This window comes from Meriones unguiculatus, chromosome 1 (genome assembly GCF_030254825.1).
Source record: "Meriones unguiculatus strain TT.TT164.6M chromosome 1, Bangor_MerUng_6.1, whole genome shotgun sequence".
Lineage (NCBI taxonomy): Eukaryota > Metazoa > Chordata > Mammalia > Rodentia > Muridae > Meriones > Meriones unguiculatus.
The window spans coordinates 125598565-125613989 of record NC_083349.1 but is presented as its reverse complement, the minus strand read 5'-3'; the positions used below and the strand labels follow the sequence as shown (position 1 = coordinate 125613989).

The following is a 15425-nucleotide window of genomic DNA, read 5'->3' as shown; positions in this document are numbered from 1 at the left end:
TGTTTGGTGGGGGTGGGGTAGGGATGACAGAACCATATTTAAAGATTGTTAAGTATGCATGGATATTCCTTACAAGAGGCTTAACACATAGTGTGTGTGTGTGTGTGTGTGTGTGTGTGTGTGTATGTGTGTGTGTGTGTGTGTAAGACCCATCTGTCAGAATCTGGTGGTTGCTGGAATCCTTGCAGCAGCATCAGGACAGAAGCTGTTTACCCAGGTCATAGGAGCAGCCTCCAGGGAAAAGCAGTGTGTTGACTTCCATCCTGAGGTTCACTCTTGGCTCTGGTTCAACTTTCATTTTCAGAAAACAGAAACTCTTTCCAGCTGAGACTTACTCAAGGGCGGTGTGGTGTTTCCTTCCTCGTGACAGAATGCTAGGGGGTGTGGCTGGTCCACAGTTTATAAGCCCTCATAGACAGCCACAGGTGTGTGCTAGTCACCATGGGGATGCTGGAGCCCACTGCTCTTGCTGCTCGGCTGCTGAGCCTGTTCCAGCAGCAGCTGGGATCCCTCTGGAGTGGCCTGCTCATCCTGTTCTGCTGGCTGAGAATAGCACTTGGGTGGCTAGGTCCTGGAAAGGGGCAGCCACAGGTCCAGGGTGAGCCCGAGGAGACCCAGGAAGAACAGAACCTCACTCAGCCCACAGTCCCTGTCAGCGTCAACTACCACTTCACTCGTCAGTGCAATTACAAATGCGGCTTCTGCTTCCACACAGCCAAGACATCCTTTGTGCTTCCCCTGGAGGAGGCCAAGCGAGGACTGCTTCTGCTCAAACAAGCTGGTAAGTTCCTGGCCCCAGCAGAAGCCAGGATGCTCTGTGACAGGGAGTTGCTCATATGGTGGGCCAGGGAAGGGCTCCATGAGAACTAGACACAGCACCACCAGGCAAGGAACAGGTGACTTTGCATGAATGGGCAAGGAGCATTGGGTGGACAAGAAAAGGACCTCCAGTCTGGGAGGTGGGGTAGCCAGGACCTTGAAACAAACACTTGCTCCTGTGAACAGAGGTGCATGGACCATGACCCCAGTTTCTCCTCACGTTTGGAAACAGGCATTCAGGAAAACTGTATAAGTGATAAGAGTTTGCCAAGAGGAATATGATTTCCAGAAACACTAAGTGAGGAGAGGGGAGGGGAAGACCCAAGTCCTCCATGTGAACAGCCTGGCAGAAGCTTCACCCTGTTCTGTCTGTGTTCCTTGTTGGAAACTTTTCTTTCTTTAAAAAAAAAAAAATCTGTGTATTCGCATTGTGTGTGTGTGTGTGTGTGTGTGTGTGTGTGTGTGTATGCGCATGCACACTCGTGCTTGTGTGCTAGTCTGGTCACCTGCTTGGCCTAGCAAGCCTGTGAACATCAAAGGACAACTTCAGGTGTCAATCTGATCTTAGACAGGGTTTCTCTGTGGTTCAATGCTGATATGAAATGCTGATTAACATTTAAGGCTCACAGATTCTCCTGTCTTTTCTTCTCATCATGGAATAAGAGGGCTGACATTTCACTCTCACTAACATGTTCAGGCTTACTCAGGTACTGGGGCTTGGAACACAAGTTCTCAGAGCTGTGTATCACGCACTGAGCCACCTCTCTAGCCCCATATGAGCCTTAAAATAATTTTTTGACAGGCACGTCATGGGATTTTTCTCCCAAGATTTGCTGTCCCACTCCAGCAATCATTTTCAGGTAGCAATTCATCAGTGAAGTTCAAATGCAGAAACGTCTCCAAGTCTGCCCTTCCTTCCTTCCCTCCTTCCTTCCTTCCTTCCTTCCTTCTCTCCTTCCTTCCTCCCCTCCTTCCTTCCTCTTTTCTAGTCTTTCCAGAGCACCTACTCACCGAAGGACTGCCTTCTCTTTCTACTCACTCTTTGACTGAAGCGCAACATGTCTAAGTGCCAAGCGTTCTAACTGCACTTCCAGATGACTCACTCTGCCAAGAGGGCTCCCTGGAGCACAGCAGGGGAAAGAGAGAATTATTGGCCAGTGCTCCAGGTGCACACTGGCCTCTAGCCACCACACTGACCCTGTGGGGACTCCCAACTGGATTTCTGATACTCACGCTAGGTTGGCCTGTGATAATGAAACCATACAGTACAAAGAACTGCTCAGTAGGATCTCGGCTGACTCACTCAGCTCCAGGCTATCCTGGCTCATTACCCACAGTAAAGATGTGAGCCTTGCTACCTCACTGGGACCTACATCAAGGTCTGGTCTTAGTAATGTAGCCACAGCCTCTGCTTTCCTAACTAAAAGCATGGTTTCTCCTTAAAATGCAGCTTTTGGATTCACCTGCCCTCTCATGTAAGCTGTTTGGCAGAGCCACAGGCTCTGAGTCCTGACATCACAGCCATTATGATCTCATTACACACATGCATACTCTCTCTCTCTCTCTCTCTCTGTCTCACACACACACACTCACACACACGCACACACACACAATTAAAAAACAAAAAATGATAAGGTTTATTTTTAAGTATGTGTATGCGTGTGTGTGTATGTGTGTGTGTGTGTGTGTGCGCGCGCGCGCGCGAGTGCATTTGTTGATGTCCCCAGAGACAAAGGGAATTGTGATCTGCTGAAGGTGGGTGCTGAGAACTAAACTCTGGTCCTCTGAAAGAACTACAAACACTCTTCACTGCTGAGCTACCTCTCCAGCCCCATAAACCAATAACGAACGGTGTTTGGAAATATGGTATAACGTATGATATCATATATTATAAATATAAACATAACACAAACAATATATGTATTTATAATGTAGAAATATAAGTAATAAAACAGGTGTTTGAAAAGTGCAAAAATGTAGGGTATTTTTTTTTTAACCCTCACAGGTATGGAGAAGATCAACTTTTCAGGAGGAGAACCCTTCCTGCAGGACAGGGGTGAATATGTGGGCAAGCTTGTGAGGTTCTGCAAGGAAGAGCTAGCCCTACCCTCCGTGAGCATAGTGAGCAATGGCAGCCTAGTCCGGGAGAGGTGGTTCAAGGACTATGGTAAGCTTCCTTGGATGACACCTTGGGCACTGCAACTCATACTGTTGACTCCTGCATTTCCTTTCCCCCTGGGCTCCAGGCCAGAGCGTTGGGGGAATTGGGAGGAAAGAAAATGTAATTTGAACTTGTTCACTTCTAACATGTCCTATGTATGTATAATGTGTGTATGAGGCTAGGTTATTTTGTTTCTTTTGGGTGCTACATAAGCAAGTATGGAGAAACAGATAACAGAACAGGCCAGCACACAGCCCTTTGCCACACCCTTCTAATTTAGCACACATGGATAACTAGTGCCTAAGTTTAGCCATTGCTGAAGAAAAACAACAAACTCTAAACTATGTAAATGTCTCTATTAGACAGAGGTCATGGTAGTGAATGCCTTTAATCACAGAATTCAGGAAGCAGAGACAAATGGATCTCTGTGAGTTCAAGGCCAGCCTGATCTATATAGGGAGTTCTAGGTCAGCCAGGATTATCTAGTAAGACTTTTTATTTTTAAGCCCTGTTAGGTCTAAGCTGATTGCAAATCCAGTCACATCAGAATCTCGTATCACCATATCACATGGCCTGGCTGAATTCAGGGCTCTGAAGATTTTCTGAGAATGGCAATGATTGAGTTGTCAGCGTTTGTCATGTCGTTAGAGGAATACATGGCACAGGGCAGCTCTTGAAAATGTGTTCAGTTATGACTACTTTCTGTTTAGAAGTCAGTTCTAACCTCCCCCCCCCCCCAGAGTTCCTTTCCCTGCCCTTACTTTGTCACCCTATGGGGCTCTAGAGTAATTCAAAGGGAAAGCTGGTACTTTTGGTTGGTAACTTCACAGAATGCTTCTGCAGGGATGCCTGCAGGCAGAGTCTGTGCTTGTGGGTGAGGTTGTCTATGAAGTTTGGACAGGCAAGGAGGATTTTTAGAAGCAGGGACAATGACACAGTGACTGGAAGAAGAATCCTGGGTAGTGCATTAAACCAGGCTTCTGTGAAGGGAGGCACTGGATGGAGACCAGTGGGAGGTACCAAGTGAGACAGAAAGGAGATGATAGAATCAGCGTGAATAGAGAGCAGTGGACTGTGTTTTAGGGGGTGGCCCTGGGAAACACCCTTCCTGTAGGATAGGCTCAAAATATCTGTACCCGTGGCAAGGAGTGTAGACAGGAGGATCTCTGCAGTACATGTCAGAGACTGGCCACCTGGAAATGGTGATGTAACCCAGCATCATTGCCTAGAGAGGAAGGAACACACATACTGTAAAAGCCAAATGTGACGCCCTCTTCATAGCAGTCAGGTAGCTGCCAGTTACAAATGTTAATTGACTTTTATACTAGACGGAAACTTACCATATCCTCAAATTACCCAGGGCACATAAAACAATATTCTGTGTTAAATATGTCAATTAAGAATGTCTGCAAATAACTTGAAATTGGATCTACATGCATGAGGAAAAGCTGGTCGCAGGCTTACAACCCCTCCAGTTGGGAGTTTGGCAAGACCCTTGCAGTGAGAACAAATACAGAGCAAACAACAGCAGGGCACAGGCATGAACCACTGTGTCTGGACAGGACATCTGGTCCTGAGCTATCTCTAACTGAACCTACACAAGTTCAGTATTCTTTCCAGCAGCAAACCTCAGGCAATGTTGGGGTTCTTTTCACACAGAAACCTCACTTAGGTCTTGGATCAGAGAGTGTCATAAAGTACTGCTCACTCAGGCACATATTGTTAAGTGTGTGGCTACTGGGACACCAAGCACATCACACATCTGTCTGACACAATCCTGACACATGTTCCCATGGCTGGAGCTTACAAACATCACCCACAGTGGTTACACAAGCTGTTGCAGCAGCCATAAATGCAAGAAATACACAGTACCCCACCAGAGCCCCAGAGCTTTTGGAAAAACGCAAGGACTGAGTTAACAGATGGGCTCTGTCAAACCATTCCTCCCAAGAACTGTGACCAGGAGGAGGAGACATCGCCAAAACAAGCGAAAGGTAGAGAGGTGTAAGGATTCAGTGATGGACTCACAGATATCTATCTGCTCAGCATGTCTAAATCAGTCAGCCACAGTGCTCCTGGAAGAGACTGGTTTTATGTGTTTGATTTCAAACTTCTGTTTTCCCTTTGTTAGAGACTATATGTCCAGTTGCCTCATCCTGGTATGATATCCCTTCAGGAATTTACTTGAGAACAAGATTTGGAATACTTTAAGTTGTTTCAAATAACAGCCTTGCTCTGGTTCTGGTTTGTGCTTATTAAATACAGATCACCATGAATTAAGCCTAAAATAGAAGCTAAAATTAGTCTTTTCATGGTTAAGAGAGTAGTGTCCAAAAGAAATTCTAGGACTCTTAGATTCTCAGTAATGTAAAAAGGATTTTTAGGATAAAATAGAAAATTTTGGAGATTCTCAATAACCAGGAGACCTCACCTTGCTTAGCTGCAAGTAATGTCTCAACTTTGAGGATGCCTACTCTTCTCAGAAAGGGAAAAGCAGGGAGCAGGGAAGGAAGAGAGAGGTCACAGGAAACACAGAGGAAACCTGCAGAAACCAGTGAAGAGAGCCCCAAAACAAAGATAATTTTCAATATTTTCTGAGCTCTTCGAAGGACTCCTTATCAGAACTCTTAACTCATGGCTTTGCAGGGTGGAGCCTGTTTGTACCATGGCACCTCCACCCAGCTCCTCTTTATCTTGGTTTTCTCAGCCTCTAGAGCAGTTGTACCTGACATAGCATGGAGTGTCTGAAAATATATGCATAGTAAACAAAATGTATAAGACATACCAAAAGGAAGCTCACAAGCCTGGCAAAAAACACTATGTATCACCTATGACACAGTTTTGTCTGAATGCTGGGCAAAGCAGATTGTTCATAATTGAAAGGAATAGGCTTCATAATTCATATAATCTCTATAATAAAACAAGTGAAAAAACCTGATTAAAGCATTCCAATGATTACTCATGCACATACCTATATGCAGTTAAAGCTGATCACCTTAAGTAGCTCTCATGTTTTCATTAAGCACGCATGAATTTTAATGATAATATACATAATATGTGTAATTCACATCCCCAATGAGACAGCGAATCACAAAATTCTTAAAAACACAACCAGGAAGACAACCTTTACTGTAAAGAGATGTAAATGAATTTGAGGGTCTCAGGAAAAATTATTATTATTACTGTTATTATTATTATTATTATTATCATCGTTTTCCTGCAGGAGAGTATTTGGACATTCTTGCTATCTCCTGCGACAGCTTCAATGAGCAGGTTAACGTTCTCATTGGCCGTGGTCAAGGAAAGAAGAACCATGTGGAAAACCTTCAAAAGCTGCGGAAGTGGTGCAGGGATTACAAGGTGGCTTTCAAGATCAATTCTGTCATTAATCGCTTTAATGTGGATGAAGACATGAACGAGCACATCAAGGCTCTGAGTCCTGTCCGCTGGAAGGTGAGTCTACACTAGGACATATTTGGCTTCAGTCTACAAAACACTCAGGAGAAGCTTGGATCAGTGACACTAAAACAACAGGAACACCCAGGATGCTCAAATTTACTATCCAGGACCTTGACTCTTCTCTCTGTTAAGTTTGAATCCTCGGTATTCTTTGATTCATATTCTGTTTCCAAATCTTGAAATGATTTTCTTCAGGAATTTTCTGAGAGTAAAGGTCAAGGTCATGTTCAGTGCTTGAAGATGTTCTGAAGAGTAAATTTTCAATAAAAGAACATTTTCCCCCATTCCTGTCATGCGTATTGTTGGGCCTAGATGTTCTTAAATTCTGAGGCTCTTGAGTTTGCATTGAATTACATGGTGACAGGGGAGTCTATAGAGCAATGAGTCTATAGAGCCTTTATTCCAAATTAAATTCCTTAAGACTGGCCCAAACAGCAGCCACTGGAAGGCTCTGGCTCACAGGATGCAAGTCAGCCTATCATAGATAGGATCCACAATGCACAGCAGAAAATCACAGCAAATTCAAATTTTCTACCCCTGGCTGTTCAGAACCCACCAAGGGGGCTCCTAAGAAAGCAGCTTCTTGAACTCCTTCCTGCATCCACTGATGTCCAGTAAGAGCAGGCCTGGTCAGGATGGTTGGCATGGGCATACCTATTTAACAAGCTGCATGGTGACTCCTATGCAGCTCCTTTGACTCTGTGCCTGGATACAGAGCGGACACACCTGGGAATAAGATTTGGGAGTTGATTTTTGTCATGGAATATAACGTGCATGTTCCATGTTCCATCACACTTGTATGTGCAGAACATGGGAAAGTGGAGCATATACCAAGATGAACTGCAAAACATGGAAGTTGCCAATTGACTATATTTTGAAAGCAGGAAAGAATTTCCACATGTGAGGCTGACCCAGGCAAGAGGGTCCCAGCAAGACCAGAGTCATGCTCACTTAAGGAAAGCTGACATCTCAAGGTCACCTTTGATATTCCTTAGATACAAAGTGAGCCAAGACAGCGGGAGATAAAGATATGATATAATTTTTCCTTTGATTGTACTGTAATATGTTTGGAAATAGGCTTGGGGGAAGCTAAGCATATATACTTTAAAGATTTAAAAAAAATAGATGTATTGAAATAGAATGTCAGCACATCCTCAGACATGGAATAAATGGAAAATAGCTAAAGAAATATGGATGGTAAAAAGAGCCAGGACTGGCCAATGGAGAAGCAGAGAACTTTGATAAAGGAGCCCAGAGACCTAAGACTTGCCCCTCCTGATCACCTGTTATGCTGCTCACCTTTTTTTCTCCCTCAACTCAGCCCTACTCTGACTCTTCGTGCCCCTCACTATCCTCCCTTCACCCTCTTATTCTTAAAATTCACCTATACATTTTCTCTCCTTGCTTTAGATTACTCTTCTCTCATGAGTATTTTCCTACAAATCTTCTGCCTCCTACTCTGGATACCTGATCAGTCATTTTAAGATAATGGCTCTCAGTGGCAAGGATCAGGTCCTGTTTATTCTTAGAAATCTCTGATGTACTTTGTTAGCTCTATTACTTGTGGCTCAGAGCCTCATATTCTAAGTCCTCAAAGATTTAGCAGCAACTAACAATTGTATTCTGAGCTCACTCGTCCTGAACTGGGTGGGGTCACCACTTGAGAAGGATTTTTTGTTCCCTGTAGGCTTGTATTGAATGATGGTGGAAGGCTCTCGCCTTACACATGCTTTATCTTCTCCCAGATTTTCCAGTGCCTTCTGATTGAGGGTGAAAACTCTGGAGAAGATGCCCTGAGGGAAGCAGAAAGATTTCTGATAAGCAATGAAGAATTTGAAGCATTCTTGGAGCGTCACAAAGACGTGTCCTGTTTGGTGCCTGAATCTAATCAGAAGGTTGTATGCAGCAAAAGCTGCCCTGTTCACTACCACAAATCTACACTGATTCTAAGTGGGGAAAGTGGTGACTCTCTCTCCTGGGAGCTTTGCAATTGCTATGTTGTTATTCTAGACATTCTGGAAGAAGAAAGAGGGAGGAGTGCAATCCTAGAACCAAAGAGATAGAGGACCGTCATGGCCACCTGTCACCTGGGGGTGGGGTTCTTCAATGACATTGATTTCTTTTCTACCCAAGAATGTGTTTGACTAGACCACCTCAGAGATGGTGTGATTAAATGTATAATCATATGTATAGCTCTAATATAAAATTAACACACACACACACACACACACACACACACACACACATGAACTCTACGTGTGTGGAAAGCATGTGGGTAGTACTCAAACACTAAAGAAAGTTATGATTGCTTCCATGTTGGTGTCACCCTCTCTAGTGATTATTTTGCAAGTTGGATAAAATACAGAAAAAAAATGGCTTGCAGTTCTCAGGCTCTACATATGAAGTTGCCAAGGAGCAGGGTTGTGCTACATTCTTTTATTATTTTATTTGTGTTTTGCATTTGTTTGTTTGCTTGCTTGCTTGTTTTTATTTTGTTGTTGTTGTTGTTTTGTTTTGTTTTGATGGTGATAGTGGCTTTCACAGTGTGGTGCAGAGCTAGGTAACTGGGACCACAGACTATGTGCCCTGCATATCCAGAAATTTTAACTGATCTAGAAATGTGTCTTACTTGGGAAAATGCCTGCCTAGTGCTCTGGAAGCTCTGGGTTTGATCCTCCAGCATAGCTAAAAACTGTCACTGCAAGTCTGTAATCCAGCATTCAGGAGGACTAAAAACTCAAGGACATCTTTGGCTATGTAGTGAGGTTGAGGTCATCCTAGGCCACCTGATGACCTGTCAAAAAGGAGGGGATATGGGCGGGGGGGGAGGAAGAGGAAAGGAAGGAGGGAAGGTGAAGAAAAGGGAAAGGAGGGGGAAGAAAGATAGAAGGAAGCTGGAAGGAAGAGAAATTATATTATTTACTGCCTAGCTTTTATTAGGGGTGGAAAAGGTGGTCAAAACTTCCCTACAGACAGTTCAGCAATGCCCAATACACCCAAGAATGCAAATCTACCTCAAGTCAGGTCACAGAAGAATCTGGGGCTTCAGCAAGACTGTTCTTTGCAGAGAACATGATTTGAGCAAGCATTGAAAACCTGGGAGATTCCTTGAAGGGTGGCCACCTGCTGGGAACTGAGAGATGACAACAGCTCTCCTGGAAATAGCTGGAGGGGTAAAAGAAGCCAGGGCACTGCAAGCAGCCTGAGGGGTAGAATTCTTTTGGTCTGAGGCACAAAATCCAGAATTACTGGAAGAACTGGACCCTGTAGTCCCTCCACTGCTCAGGGCCACTCAAAGGCCTGCAAGTAGATGGAGAATGTGGGAAACAGAAAATGCAACACACACAGACACACAGACACAGACACACACACACACCTTTGGAGGGACAGCCAGTGAGGTATATGGAATAAACAGTGTGTGTTGTATGAAAACTAAATTGTGATTTTTTTTTTTCTACTGCAGATGAAAGACTCCTACCTTATTCTGGATGAATATGTGAGTATTCCCCATGAATTATAAAATCACTGGAAAGTTAGCAGTGCAGCAATGTGATGTGCTGAAATGAGCACATTCAGAGCACACCTGTTATATGCCCAGTGTTCCTCTAGTGGTTTTATTGTCAGCATGGTACAGCCCTGCCTTCACATGCCAAGTTTCCTCTCAGCACATCCCAAGGCATTGGACTGGCATTAGCCACCAGGAGATGGCACCCCAGGTAGCCATGCATCTGCAGATGTCACATGCAAGTAGAGGCCTCCCCTGTGTGGCCTGGCATGGATCTGAGGGTTCTGCTGTGACAACACTGTCACCTCTACTGCACACTGTCTTGCATAATCCAGGGGCTGCGAACACTTCCACTGCAGATGAACCTTGACAATGGGAGGAAGTCTCATTGTCCCCTTCAGACATCATTAATATTATCTCCAGGACCACTGCTTCCAAAGGAAAACCCGCCCTTATTAAAAAAAGGAAGACATCACGTTTACTTTTCTTTTCTTTGTTGTTGTTATTTAGGACTTTCAGATTTATAACTTCTGCTGATATTCTCAGTAAAGAACAGACAATTCCATTTCAGGATGTACCTTTTTTAAAAAAGAGCTACAAAAAGTACAAAAATCACAGCATTGACCCTGGCCTTTTGAGTAGTATTTGTTTAGAACTTTTGTGTTTTGTTAATCAATCAAATTAATCAACAATAAATTACAGCAATTGTATTTATTGTTGACATGAATTTTATGCAGTGAAAAGGGGGAAATGACCATAGTAATGCTCAGTTTATGGATCTAAAGTAATGAGGATAATGAAAATTATTTTGGAATATAAACTCTCATGATTGGCTGGAAATTTTGAGCAATGCTCTTCAGTAAACCATGTGATCTTCACATAGTTGGAACAAACATGGAAGAATCAAAATTTATTTTGATTTTTGATTTTTTTTTATGACTCAGTGTATTCCCCTGATCCCCTCAGAATGTTTAGTGTAGAGACACACAAGTATGAAGACCTCATTCTGCCTACAACGCTGGTAAGGAGAGGGTCATAGGAAAACAAATGGATAGGATGTGTTGGGGGAACTTCCGTCCTTGTGCCAGCCTTTACCCACCTCAGCAGCCTCTGTCTTATCCCCTGCTCATTTCAGGAGAAGCCTGTGTGAGGATTCACATCCCACACAGGTACCAATTTACCAAGCTCATTCAGCTGTGTTTCCTCACACTGCAACGCTGCTGCCACTTCACTCTGCTCTGTGCTCTCAGTTACCTCAGTGCACAATGTCTAAACAAATCTGGACATCCACATTTAGAGGATGCTCTGAATGTCCTCTCCACTCCAACAGAGGGCCAAGTCGTAAGACTGTTCTGTTCATGACCCTGGGCTGACGGGTGTGAGTTGTGTGAGTTGGCAGTGGAGCCCGAGGATTTTAGGGGCTATCTTAGATCTCAATAACACTTGACATGGTTGGGCTATGAGAAATATTTTCTAAAAGGATACCCTCAGCTGAGCTTCACAGGATAAACCGTATGAGAACATACTTATCTCTACCTTGTATTCCCCAGATGCGCTTTCTCAACTGTACTGGGGGCCGGAAGGACCCTTCTAGGTCCATCCTGGATGTTGGCGTGGAAGAAGCGATAAAATTCAGTGGATTTGATGAAAAGATGTTTCTGAGACGTGGAGGGAAGTATGTATGGAGTAAGGCGGACCTGCAGCTGGACTGGTGAGGCTGAGGCTTGGTGACTCTAACCAGTTACAGGAAGGTGCCTGTGCGGCCGTCCTCCACCATCCCACATCTTCCGGCTGCCTGTGGATTGTTGTTATTGAGAATGCCGTCTGTTTTTCCTCTCAGTTTGACCAAACTAAGAAAAGCAAAGCCATTCTAGGGCAGCTTATACAACAGATAATTTCCTTGTGCACAGGGATAGAGCTCAGTCCAGAGAGGAACAAGGTTCAGTAGTCCCAAAGAACCAACACTTAATTTGTATTTGAATTGTTTTTGTGATTTTTTTTTATTTTCTGTGAATTTCGTGCTTCCTTTTTTTTCTTTTCCACCTAAGAAAATAAGCTGTTTTCTGCTAAATTTGCCAGTTTTGTCACCAGGAAAGATCACAAAATTCGTCCTTCAATTACTGCTGCCTATTCTAATGCTTTTCTGCCTTGGAATCTTGGACTTTTTTTAAAACTCAGAAGTGTGGAACAAATACATATCTCATAGAGACAGAAATAAGGATCTTACTCATTTGCAGAGAGCATGTGGGAAGAGTTACCTCCAAGGATGTGCTGTCCGTGGCCCCAGGTCCTGATGCTGCTTCAAGGACGGCTGCTCTACACTGCACCAAACTCCTTCAAGGTTCCTAACAAAACTGAGATACACTGTACCACTAGTGGCATGGTCTCCTTGGTATTGAGCCTTCCTGAGGCTGTCATGCTAAAATAGGAGCTTGAGTAAAAGGTTGTCTCACTTTTCTGAAAAGCAACAGTGGCTGTGTTGCCCATCCATGAACCATGGAAGCATAGGTGGAAAGGACTGTCCAGGATACGAAATTTGACTGGCTTGGCATAAATGCACCTGTGGCTCCTTGGCATACTTCTCGACAAACTCTGAAATAAGAACGAGTCTAGGGCAAATGAGAAAAACTAGTTCCTTCTCTACACCAAAAAGACAGAAGAGAGAATGTGACTTAGTCACAGTCTTCTTACTGTGGAAGAATTGCATGAGTTTGTCAAACATAGAGGGCACCTCACTGTTTGGAAATTAATAACTTCCTATCAAAGGGCAACATCATGGGAATTTTTGTTTCGCCTAACTCCCCTGCTATTTCACTGCTGCCACTAGAGGGCACCGAGACGCTGGGTTTCATTAAGCATTTCAGAAATTTTGCTTCAGGGTCTTTTAGGAGTTGGTGAATTTTGGTTCAGTTCCTTCATTGTTTGCTTGGTTTGGGTGGGTTTTTGTTGTTGTTGTTGTTTGTTTGTGTGTGTGTGTGTGTGTGTGCTTGAATCAATACCAAGAATTTTTCTAAGGAACTGGAATTTTAGGCATTTTTTTTTTTCTCAAAAAAGATGTTCATATACCGCTTAGGTCACTAAAATGCAAAAAAAAAAAAAAATGCTGTTGTCTCATCAAAAATAGGTCAAGTTGTTCTGTGTTTTCTATTTTGTTTGTTAGTGTGGTTGTTTACCTATTTTTGCTCGAATCTATATGTAACTATGTGGCCCAGGCTGGCCCTGATCTCATGATAATCCCTGTCTTAGCTTCCTAAGTGCTGGAGATCACACTTGTGCATTACCCAACTCCTATACAGATATTTTTGAGAGAAAGTTGAGACACATTTCCCTTCAGATTGTTGATAATTGTTAGTTTCATGACAGGAGCACAAACTTGAAGGTGCAGTGCGCACTCTTTGGAGTCAGCATGTGTTTTCTTCCAGCTGAGGGAATGTGAACAACCCTCTCCCCCAAGAAAAGAACAGCGTGAAGAGAGTACACTTGGGAAGGGAGCCACCCTAAGTGCACCCCCAGTAAAACAATTCCCCTCCTAACCCCTTGTACGCGCACAGGATGTGTAAGATCTCTATGCTTAAAATTTTCAAAACTCCTCTTTTCTTAAAGGGAAGAATTATATTTTTATCACCATTGTATAAGTCAAACTTGGATTAGATGATGAGTTGGCTTGCCTTTTCAGTGTTAAGTCTGAGTGTTCATTTTGTGAAACATTCTCTCTTTACTGGTAAAGTGAGGAGTGATCTAATTGACATTTGTTAAATGTTACAGAGAGGTACCTTGTGTCAGATGAGTGATTGACTGGAGTGATTATATGGTAAAGTGGGGTTTACTTAAGAACTTTGGAGGGGTAGGACACCCCATACTGATTTTAAAGCCCCTGGCCTCTCTATTATACAGTGTTAAATGACAAAATCTTAGGTTGTTTTAAGCTGGAAGCTGCCTGGTGTTATTTGGCAAAATTGTCTAGAAAAAAAAGAAAAAGAAAATGGGCTTGGGTTTGATCTGCACTGGAGTTTGGGTCTAATAGTTGCACAGATAAACAGCCAATCAAATCAGCAGCAGTAGATTCCTTCCAGCAATAATGCAGCTCATGCCCTACCCTCTTGATGAATGGGTGCTGTTTAATAAGCTATTATTGGACAATGAACAATCATGCAAGCCTTGAGTGAGGTTCAGTGTTCGGGGATATATGTATCTCCCTGTAGAACTACGCTGTGTTTTCAGGCATTGCTCTAATGTATGGTAACATGTTCTACGTATTAAAATGTTTTGCACATAGCCTAAGACTCTGTGTTAGTTTCTCTTTGGTTTGTTATAGTCTCTTTACATAGGGAGTTTTCTAGAAGCGAGCTCACCTAGGAGACACATCTTGGAGTATGGCATTAAACTCAACCAAGTTATGGATATTTTTACCTCAAGATAACCCAGTCTTCAGCAGGGCTGCATGGAGCTGAGCCACTGGAGAAAATGCTCTAGTCTAACATGAGAGCCATTGTTTGGGAGCTCAGCAACCAAAACCCTGATGATCTCAGAAGGACTGCTGTGCAACTGGCCAGAGAAAGTTGCCCCTAAGCCCTTGCTGTGCTGCCAGTGTGAAGGGTGCTCCTCCTTGGTAGTTCTTGCCATCAGTGTGAAAGGTGTTGCTTCTTAGTAGTTCTTGGTAGGCATTCTGGGGCCAGGAACCAAACCTGCTTTTATAGGCCCAGTCCCCGTGAGATGGCAGGGTCCTGACTCTGACGCTGTTGTAAATAGACTCACTCAGCAGAAGTTTGAGATATCCACAGTGCACTTCACCATAGACAAGCAAAGCCGGCAAGATGTGAACCTTCATAGCAGCAGTCCACCAGAAAGGCCTATTTCCAGCCCCAGATCTGAACTGAGTGAGGATTCTAAAAGACTCAGTAGCATCCAACGAACCCCACTGATTAACAGTGATGGCCATCCAACTCTGCTAATCGGCAATGGCGGCTATCAAACTCTGCTAATTGACAATGGTGGCCATCTAACATGGCTGATGGACATCTTCTCCCAGGCACTTCCCACCTCCACCCCTGCTGAAACCATCACTGAGAGGTGTATGCATTCAGTGAGTCAGCAAGGAGGGACTCCTTCAGACTTCGATAGTTCAGCAAGTGCACGGAGAGAGAGGGAGAGAGCTAAAGAAAGAGAGACAGACAGACAGACAGAGACAGAAACAGAGAGACAAACAGGGAAAGGAGAAAAGGAAGAGAAGGAGCAATGAGAGATTAAACTTCAAGAAACTAGACTCGGTCTCCTCTTTAAATGGTTTTACATTCTATTTATTTTTTAAAAAAACAACAACACATAAAGGAGTGGCCCTTTTAGATGTGCCCTTTCTACAGAAAAAAATTGTTGTGTTTCTATTAGTAAATTTTTCTTACTGCTGTGACAAAACACCTAGACCCATAATGATGGCAAAAAGGACAAAAATCAAAGAAAGACATTTCCCACACATTCAACCAA

The 15425-nt window shown here is 43.6% G+C and overlaps 1 protein-coding gene across 1 annotated transcript; it reads left to right on the top strand.

Moving 5' to 3' along the window:
- Positions 1–405: 405 nt before the first annotated feature.
- Rsad2 (radical S-adenosyl methionine domain containing 2) lies at positions 406–14219 on the top strand. The gene is made up of 6 exons (XM_021651277.2): positions 406–781; positions 2825–2986; positions 6204–6433; positions 8185–8334; positions 9903–9935; positions 11495–14219. The coding sequence occupies exons 1-6, from the start codon at positions 442–444 to the stop codon at positions 11657–11659; spliced, it is 1080 nt and encodes a 359-aa protein (XP_021506952.1). The 5' UTR covers positions 406–441; the 3' UTR covers positions 11660–14219.
- The last annotated feature ends 1206 nt before the right edge of the window (positions 14220–15425 follow it).